Genomic DNA, 8,916 nt, shown 5'->3' with positions numbered 1-8,916 from the left:
GAGCCCACCCTGCTCCGGACTGGCGCTCCCAGCGCAGCGCGGCTGCTTTGGGGCTGCTGCTCCCTGCCCGGCCCCGGCCATGGGGCGAGGGGCGGCAGCTGGGGCCCTGCTGGTGGCACTGGTGGTGCTGGGAGCCCCCCCGGCTGCGGGCGCGGAGCTCTCGGGTGAGCAGGGGGCGGGAGGGGCTGGGACAGGGGGGGAGAAGGGGGAAAAGGGGGCGAAGGGGGAGCCCGGAATGGAGGGGGAGGAGAAGGGGACCCCCAAAGGGAGAGCGGGAGGGGCTGACGGGTGGGGGGAGGGGAGGGAGGGGTAGGAGAGGGTGGGGATAGGGGGGAAAAGGCGAGGGGGGAGCCCAAAACTGAACTGAGGGGGCTGGAGATTGAGGGATTTGTGGGAAAATGGGGAAATGGGACCCCAAAAGTGATTTGGGAGCGGCCGAAGGTGGGCAGGTAGCGGATGTGAAAGAGGAAATGGGGAAAGGGCGGCAAAGAGGAAGCGGTAGCGCGGGCAGGAGGGTCCCATGGCGGCCGTGGGGCACAGGGGGTGCGGAGTGGGGATCCGGGGTGGCCCTCGGAGCGCTGGGGGCGTGCTGGGGACAGCCCCGGATCTGTGTTCTGCACTCACAGGGGTGTTCCAGGAGATGAGAACGAGAGAGTGTCACTTCATTAATGGTACGGAGAAGGTGAGGTTTGTGAGGAGGTACATCTACAACCGGAAGCAGTACATGATGTTCGACAGCGACGTGGGGGTGTTCGTGGGGGACACCCCCTATGGGGAGACACAGGCTCGGTGCTGCAACGGAATCCCGGAAATACTGGAGGATAATCGGGCTGCGGTGGACACGTTCTGCCGGGCCGGCTACGAGCTTGCTGCCCCGTTCCTCACGGGGCACCGAGGTGAGCGCGGGGCAGAGCGTGTCCCCTCGGGCCCTGCCCTGCCAATGACCCTGGAGCGCCTCAAAACGTCTCTGAGAATCAGCCCAGAGCCCTCAGCCCTTCTTCGGAACAACCCCGGGGCCTCCTGTCCCACTCAGTGTCCCCCGTGGCTCTCCCAGTCCGTCCCAGTCCATCCCTGTGCCTGCCCGGCGTGTCCATCCCGGTTGTCCGTGTAGCCGGCTCCTTTCAGCCAATGAAAGGGCGTCTCACTGATGACTCATCGGTTGCCATGCAGAGTCCCTGGCGCTGAAATCCCGAAGGCCCCGCTCTGGACTCGGCCTCCCAGTGCCGCGCACTTCATTCCCAGTTAATTTCAGGGCCACCAAAATCCCTCCGAGTGCCATCCTAGTCGCTCTCAGTACTTCCAAAGTCCCTCCCTCCTCTTCTCGGCCTATTCCCAATCCATTCCAAATTAATTCCCAGTTCATTCTCCGTTCAAGCCCGGACGTCCTACATCCGTCCCAGTGTGCCCCACCATGTCCCGTCTCTCTCAGTGCCACCCCAATCGCTCCCAGTCCCTCCCTTGCCCATTCCCAGTCCCTCTCCAGCCAAACCCAGCCCTCTCCTCGCTCTCTCCCAGTGCCCCCCAACGTGTCCATCTCGCTGGTGCCCCCCTCAAGCTCCCAGCCCGGCCCCGGCCGCCTGCTCTGCTCCGTGATGGATTTCTACCCTGCTGCCATCCAGGTGAGGTGGTTCCAGGGCCAGCAGGAGCTCTCGGAGCACGTGGTGGCCACCGACGTGGTCCCCAACGGGGACTGGACCTACCAGCTGCTGGTGCTGCTGGAAACCCCCCCCCGGCGCGGGCTCAGCTACAGCTGCCAGGTGGAGCACGTCAGCCTGGAGCAGCCCCTGAGGCGGCACTGGGGTACGGGGGAGCCCCTGGGGGCGCTGTCAGAGCCACTGAGCTGTGCTGGGAGCCACTGGGAGGGAGCTGGAGAGAGCCGGGCTGGGACTGGGAGAGGGGCTGGGGGCTGGGCAAGGGCTGGGAAGGGGTTTGGGGAATGCTGGTGAGGGTGGGATGGGCTTGGGGGGGTCCTGGTGGGCACTGGGAGGGAGTCTGGGGCTGCTGGGTGTGACTGGGAGGGATCGCAGTGAGCCCCGAGGGGCTGGAAGGAGATCGGCGATGGCAAAGCGGGGCTCGCCATGAGCTCGGTTGTGCTGGGCACAGACTGGGAGGGCACAGACTGGCTGAGTCCTGCTGGGGCTGCCAAGGGACTGCGAGAGGCTTTGGGGGTCCTGGGGCGCTGGGGGCAACTGGGAGGGGGCTGTGGGATGCTGAGAGGGACGGGAGGGGCTTTGGTGGCTCCTGGCCAGGACAAAAAGGGATCGGGGGGACGTTTCAGGGGGTCCTGGCTGGGCTGGGGGCCACAGGGAGGGCGCTGGGAGGGGCTCGGGGTGTCGGTGAGAGGTTTTGGAGGTGCTGAGCCCTGCGGACCCCCCAGAGATGCCGCCGGACGCCGCCCGCAGCAAGATGCTGACGGGCATCGGGGGCTTCGTCTTGAGCTTCGTCTTCCTGGCGCTGGGGCTCGGCGTCTCCCTGCGCAAGAAGGTCAGGGCGGGTGCCGGGGATGGCGTCCCCGCCGGGGCGGAGCGTGTGCGCTCCCGCCGGGGCCCCCAGATCGGTGTCACCCCCTTTTCTCTGCCCACAGAGCTCCTGAGCCGGCGGCGGCCGCAGCCCCTCCCCGTGGGCTCGGGCCCGGCCGGGACCCCCCGCTCCGTCCCCGCTCCGCTGATTTTGGGGGGTCCCGTGTTCCCCCCAGCCCCGCTGGCGCTCTGCCCCCGCCCAGTGCCTGCTCCCAGTACTCCCAGTAAAGCTTCCCAGTTGGGCCCGGGGCCGTTTATTGGGGGGCGATGGGGAGGGGTTTTGGGGGGCGATGGGACGGATCTGGAAAAAGGGAGGGGGACAAAGGGTGGGGGCTTGTGAGGGTCTGTCCAAATTTTCCCTCATCTGCCTCACGATCGTCATTGGGGACCAATGAAGAGAAGACCCCCCCTGCCGTCTCTGTAGGAGAAAGTCACATGCCACAAGGCCCCAAGACCTGAGAGCACAGTGCTAAGCCATTGTTCTCACAGGTGTTGTTTCCTGTGTGCTGCACTGAGCCCAATGAGAAGAAGAAGGGGCACCGTGCCCTTTTTGCAACAACAGCCTTGGAAGCTGTCCCACCTCTCAGCCTGGCTGGACTTCTCCTGAGTTTCAGGTGGTCTCCCCACAGAAGACCCTCACCTGTTTTACAACCACCGGGACAGACAGACTGAGATGGAAGGAGCCTCTCCACCAAGGACTGAGACATGGAACCCCCATGTGAAAAGGCCCCTCTGCTCCTTCCAAGGACTGGGACTGAAACCCCAAGCCCGGGGCAGGTGTGTGGGGGAGGCAAGCTGACCAAAGCGAGATGTTTGCCTGCAGGTTGTGACCGCTGCACCAAGAAGACAATGGCTCTCGCTTACTGCTGAGAGTATGGACTACCTGTTACATCTGTTCCTTATTGTATCTGTTTCCCCTCCCTTGCAATTTCCAATAGTTATCATAATAAAAACCTCTGAGTTAGTGAGAGACTAAAACTCCCTCAAGTTCCCCCCAGACACTCCCAAAATCCCCCCCAAACCTCCTCAATACCCCTCCCCAAATTCCCCTCACGACCCCTCCAGGACCCCTCACCTGTCCCTGCGCCTCCTCAGCAGCTCCCGGAGCCCCCCGTCCTCTCTCCAGCGCCTCCCGCAGGACCCGCCAAAGCCCGGGGCGGCTCCCGGGGGTCCATAAGGGGGTCCCGAGGGCGGGGCTGGGGGGGGGAGAGGGCGCCCGCTCCATGCCCGGCCCCGGGGTCAGGGGGCGCTGCGTCAGGCTCGGCTCTGAGCGGCACAGGGGTGATGTGGGGGGGGGCGGGAGTTGCTGAGGAGAGACGCTCGGTGATTGGTTGATTTTGTAGAGGGCGTGGTGATTGACAGAAGTTGGGCGGAGGAGGCGAGCAGTCGAGCGGTGATTGGTTGGATAGAGGAAAAGAAGGCGGGAGTTGCTGACGGGAGACGTGCGGTGATTGATTGGTTGGCTCGTGACAGACGCGTGACAGGCGGGCGTGTCTGAGGGGAGGCGTGCGGTGATTGGTTGGATTGGGGCACAGGGAGGCCGGTGTTCCTGAGAAGAGACACGCAGTGATTGGTTGGTTTGGGGCAGTACGCACCGTGATTCGTTGATTTGGGAGATGAAGCGTGGTGATTAAATGGTTTTCGGCAGGGCACGCTGGTATTGGCTGGGAAAAGTCCTGGATTTTTAAGGCATATTCCAGTTTTTTTGGTGAAAAACTCCCAAGATTTTTAAGGAAAATTCCCGTGTTTTTTAGGAGAAACATTCTCGGATTTTTTAACCCCACATGACCCCAAATAACCTAAATAACCCCAAAGCACTCGACATAAAACCTAAAGAACCTCCAAAAAACCCTAAATAATACCAGAAAATGCCCAAAATAACCCCAAACAAATCCAAATAACTCAAAAAAAAAACCAAAACAAAACAAAAAAAAAAACAAAAAACCCAAATTAAACTCAAAATCCCTCAAATGATTTCAAGTACTCCTAAAAAACCCATATACACCAACATTAACCCCAAGAACCACAAGTAATTCCAAAAAAACCCAAGTAAACCTGAACAAACCCAAGTACTTCCAAATAAACCCAAATATTTCCAAATAACCCCAAATAAACGGAAATAAACCAAGTAAAACCCAAGATAATCCCCAATTAGTCCATATATAACCCCAAATAAACCCCAAACCAACTCTAACTAAACCCAAAAAAATCTCAAGAAACCCCAGTTCTTCCCGTCCCCGCCCCAAAACAGATCCCGACCAATCAGAACGCGTGGCACTGACGACCTTCCACTTGCTGGGCACAAACTCAGAGCACTGGTCCCTCTCAGCGATTCTCAGCCAATCAGCGCCCGGCCCGACTCTGACTCGTCACTTGCCCGCCACAGACCAAGGCCTCTCACTGAGGTAAATAGTCAGAGACCGCGCGGGCTAATTTCCAACCAATCAGAGCGTGCCTCGCTGATGACTCATCAGTTGCCAGGAGCGGAATTTGGTGGAGGGAGAAGGTGACCCTAGTGATGGGGTGGGGACCCCAAATTAATCCAAAACGGGGTCGGGACCCCAAAACGGAGCAGGAGGGGCCTGGAGCCCCCAAAACCAAACACGGGGGAGAGGACTGGGGGAACGATCGGAACGGAGAGAGTGGGGAAAAGAGGGTCGGGACCCCAAAATTGAGCTGGGAAGGGAATGGGACCCCCAAATTGAGGTGGGAGGGGAATGGAATCCCCAAATTAAGCTTGGATGGGTATGGGGTCCCAAAACTGAACTGGGAGGAGGATGGGACACCCCAAATTGAGCTTGGAGGGGGGTTGGACCCCCAGACAGGATTAAGCCAATTTTGTTCCTGGAATATGTAAAGTACTTCATGGATATGCAACAAGGCTATGAATATGGAACGGACTGTTGTAATGGGAGACAAGGACCATCGAGCAAAGGTTGTTATGGCCACCAACACCCTCCAGTTATGTTTGGGGATACCCCTTAATTCATCTGGTTTTATTTACATCATCCTGTTGCATATTCATAGACACTCATGCATATATATAAACTAATTTACATCTTTCAGGAACTATTTGACCTGGCCCAGCCTTGGGGCTGTCTCCCTATTACAGGAGTCTACATTGAAATGGAAAATGTAAACCCCCTCCCTTTGATTACTATTATTATTATAGTATTTTATTTTGAAATGAAGGGCCTCTCAGGCAAAGATATGGGAGCAGAAAAATCAGTACTTTATTAGCAAAAATTAAAAATACAAATGCAGTAATACAAACAAAAAGAAAGAGTGACAGAGTCAGAATCCTCTGGGAATTCAGTGAAAAAGGCTGATCCTCTTGGAATCCAGCGGGAAAGGGCTGATCCTCTTGGAATCCAGTGGGAAAGGGCTGATCCTCTTGGAATCCAGTTGGAAAACGGCTCATCCTTTAGGAATCCATTTTTTACCCCCCAACGACAGGGTAAGGGCAGGGCCGTGGAGATTTTATAGGGTATCCCAAGGGTGGAGTTGGGGTTCGGGTCAGGGGAGGAGTTCTTATAAACACAAGAAGGGTGAGATCAAATTCCTGCCTCTTAGCAACAGCAGCACTCCACACAGAATATGTCCCCAAATACTAAATTACCTCTAAAACAACTGAGAAATTATGCAATGTCAGATATATTCGATGAATTTACTTCATTTAACCCAGTCTTGGGTGTTTTTAAAGGATGAAGGAGAAGCAGAGGAAAATTAAGGCCAAACAAAGAGGAGAAGCAACCAGGTGTGTTCTCAACATGGATCACAGGGAATGTGAGAGACCAGGGCTGTGCCCAAAGTGCCTCCTCCAGTGGGGGATGGAGCTGGAGCAGCGCACGAAGCTCTAACCGCACTCGGGGCACTCGCAGGGCTTCCCTTAGCGGTGCCTCCATTGGTGTTGGGTCAAGTGAGAGCTGTGTGAGAAGCTCTTCCCACATTGGGGACACTCGTAGGGCCTCTCCCCAGTGTGGATGCGCCGGTGGGTGATGAGGGCGGAGTTGCGCTTGAAGCCCTTCCCGCAGTCGGGGCAGCGGAAGGGCCTCTCCTCCGTGTGACTCTGATAGTGCTGGAAGAGAACGGAGCTGGTCGGAAACCTCTTCCCACACTTGGAACACTCGTAGGGCCTCTCCCCAGTGTGGATCCTCTGGTGCATGATCAGGGTGGAGCTCACGCTGAAGCTCTTCCCACACTCCCCACACTCGTAGGGCTGTTCCCCAGTGTGGATCCTCTGGTGCACAATCAGATCGGAGTTCCACCTGAAGCTCTTCCCACACTCCATACACTGTGGAGGCTTCTCCCCATCATGGAGCTGCTCATGAAGCACCAGCTCCGAGCTCTGGCTCCGTCTCCGGCCGCCTTCCCAGCCCAGACTGGCTCTTTCCCCCTCAGATCCCCGCCGGCTGCGTTTGCAGCCCCTCCTCGTGCGGCATCTCCGGGGCTTTTCCTCCCCGTTGGCTTCCTGCGCCGTGGAGCCGCTCAAAACGGCCTCTTCCACCAGGTTCTGCCGCGGGCATTTGTCCTCCCTGCTCTCCATGCTCAGCTCCTGCTCTGGGGGAGGAAGGACAAGGACAGGATGGGATTTGCCTCCGTGCCACAGGCAAGGGCAAGGAGATCCCCCAGGGCTGAGCTGCAGCCGGGGCCGTGCTGGGCTGGGAGATGGAGCAGCACAGAGGGGAAAGGGGCACTGACTTCCTCCTCACCTGCCTCAGTGTCCCGGGGCATCTTCCTCTTCCTCGCAGCCTCCCTGGGGTTGGCAATGGGAAATCCTGGTTTGGGTAAAACAAGGGATGAGAGCATTTGTAGGAGTGTCGGGGGGTAGGACACTAGGATGGGTCGTCTCGGATGGAGACGAGAGATCTCTGCAGCCAGGTCGTGGAACTGGAACTTGCAGTTTATTGCAAAGGGCCTGGGTGCAGGGCCCTGCTTAGAGCTGCCAGCCACAGCTCAGAGCAGGCCCGAGAGAAGAGACGGGTAGAGAGGATGAGAGGGTAAGAGAGGAAGAGGGGAAGAGCGTAAGAGAGTGAGGTTCCCGTTGCAATACAATAAATCTTCTTCTGAGTTGAGTATTCTATTTCTCACTAACCAATCTAGTGCAAGATACAAATCCTGTAGCATTTACATACAGCCTATAAAAATCATTACATCACCATACTGTGTTACAATTTAAACCCTAAAAACTACTCTTTGGACCCCTTCTGTTGAGCCATTGTGGTCTGCTCTGACCCCTGGACCTGTCTGCAAGCAGAGGGAATTGTATCATCAAAAGGGGATTACCTTCAGTTAGGCCACACCATTGTTTTCCAGTTATTCAGTAACTAAAATATCTAAAAGTTTGCTTTCATCTTAATCTTGCTTATAGTTTCTGTTATGAACAAAAATTCGGTTAATATTTTTTTGTGAGAAAGAGTTACAGGGCCGCAGCCAGATCTGTCTCTGCCAGGGTTCTTAGTGCTTTGTTATTGTAATACCGGGTCGTTGAGGCTTATCTCCTCTTTTGTATTAGTAAAAGGCCTGGCTGGGTGGGGTGGATGGCCCTTCCCCGAGGCAGTGTGCTCTTCCAACATAGGGAAGACACCTGAGAGGGGGTGGGGGGGGTTATGCAAAGTGACTCCAAGACCAGAATGCTTTGAGACCTCGACTCCAAAATGCAACGAGAAAACCCCAAAAACAACGAGCCAAATAAGAATTGAGAGACTAAAGTGGTGTCTGGACATGAGGAGCCAAGTGCTGAGCCTGCAGAGATGCGGAGCCCCTCTCGCCCTGAGCAGAGAGTCGTCCCAACGCCGGGACCAACCCCCTGAGAAGCTCAAAGGACTAACATCTGACGGGGACACCACGCCCTAAGGCTCCCACGAGGACTGGATCCCCCGGCTCTGCCCCTAGTGGACAGAGCTGCGCATATCCTCCTCCTTTGAGTCGCCCTGGGAGACGCGACGGGGACTGCAGCCCTGCCGAGCCGCCCAATCCTGAGCTGATCACTTTTAATAAAGGCATTAAAAAGAAGAAGAAGTCTCTTGGCCCTGTTTATTTCAGTTTCTATATTCTCAAAATCATTTGCCAGACAATCATATTTATAAGGCTTCCCTGTTTCTTCTTCCCCAAGACACGTTGAGTTTGAAGGTCCCTCTGCCCGAGTCCATCTCTACAAGTCACCGGAGAGGTGGGCTGCATAAAACCTCCCAAACACCAAGATTCAGCCCTGAAAAAGCCTCCCAGGAGTTCCCTGTCCCTGGTCCCTCCCCTGTGGTGTTCAGGGGTTCCCCCCTGTCCCAGCTGCTGGGGTCACGCTGGGATTGGGGGTCCCCCTTCTCCTTGGTGCCTGCCATGCTCAGGCTGCTGACAGCCCCAGCAATGCCAAAAGCTCCCCCCTCTTTGCTCTCCCCAT

The 8,916-nt window shown here is 56.8% G+C and overlaps 1 protein-coding gene and 1 pseudogene across 5 annotated transcripts; one reads left to right on the top strand and one right to left on the bottom strand.

Moving 5' to 3' along the window:
- On the top strand, positions 1 to 3,267 carry LOC141729889 (class II histocompatibility antigen, B-L beta chain-like). 5 transcript variants are annotated; one of them, XM_074546536.1, is made up of 5 exons: positions 1 to 164; positions 627 to 896; positions 1,620 to 1,800; positions 2,378 to 2,484; positions 2,585 to 3,146. In XM_074546536.1, the coding sequence occupies exons 1-5, from the start codon at positions 80 to 82 to the stop codon at positions 2,857 to 2,859; spliced, it is 918 nt and encodes a 305-aa protein (XP_074402637.1). In that variant the 5' UTR covers positions 1 to 79; the 3' UTR covers positions 2,860 to 3,146. The 5 variants fall into 5 exon arrangements, with proteins under 5 accessions (XP_074402637.1, XP_074402639.1, XP_074402635.1 ...); XM_074546538.1 differs by having other exon boundaries at positions 4 to 164; positions 3,009 to 3,167; XM_074546535.1 differs by having other exon boundaries at positions 5 to 164; positions 1,516 to 1,800; positions 3,009 to 3,267.
- Positions 3,268 to 6,375: 3,108 nt separating this feature from the next.
- Positions 6,376 to 8,916, bottom strand: LOC141729757 (uncharacterized; annotated as a pseudogene).

Source organism: Zonotrichia albicollis, chromosome 8 (assembly GCF_047830755.1).
Source record: "Zonotrichia albicollis isolate bZonAlb1 chromosome 8, bZonAlb1.hap1, whole genome shotgun sequence".
Taxonomy (NCBI): Eukaryota; Metazoa; Chordata; class Aves; order Passeriformes; family Passerellidae; genus Zonotrichia; species Zonotrichia albicollis.
The sequence above is the reverse complement of the archived record's forward strand: the minus strand, read 5'-3'. Positions and strand labels throughout refer to the sequence as shown.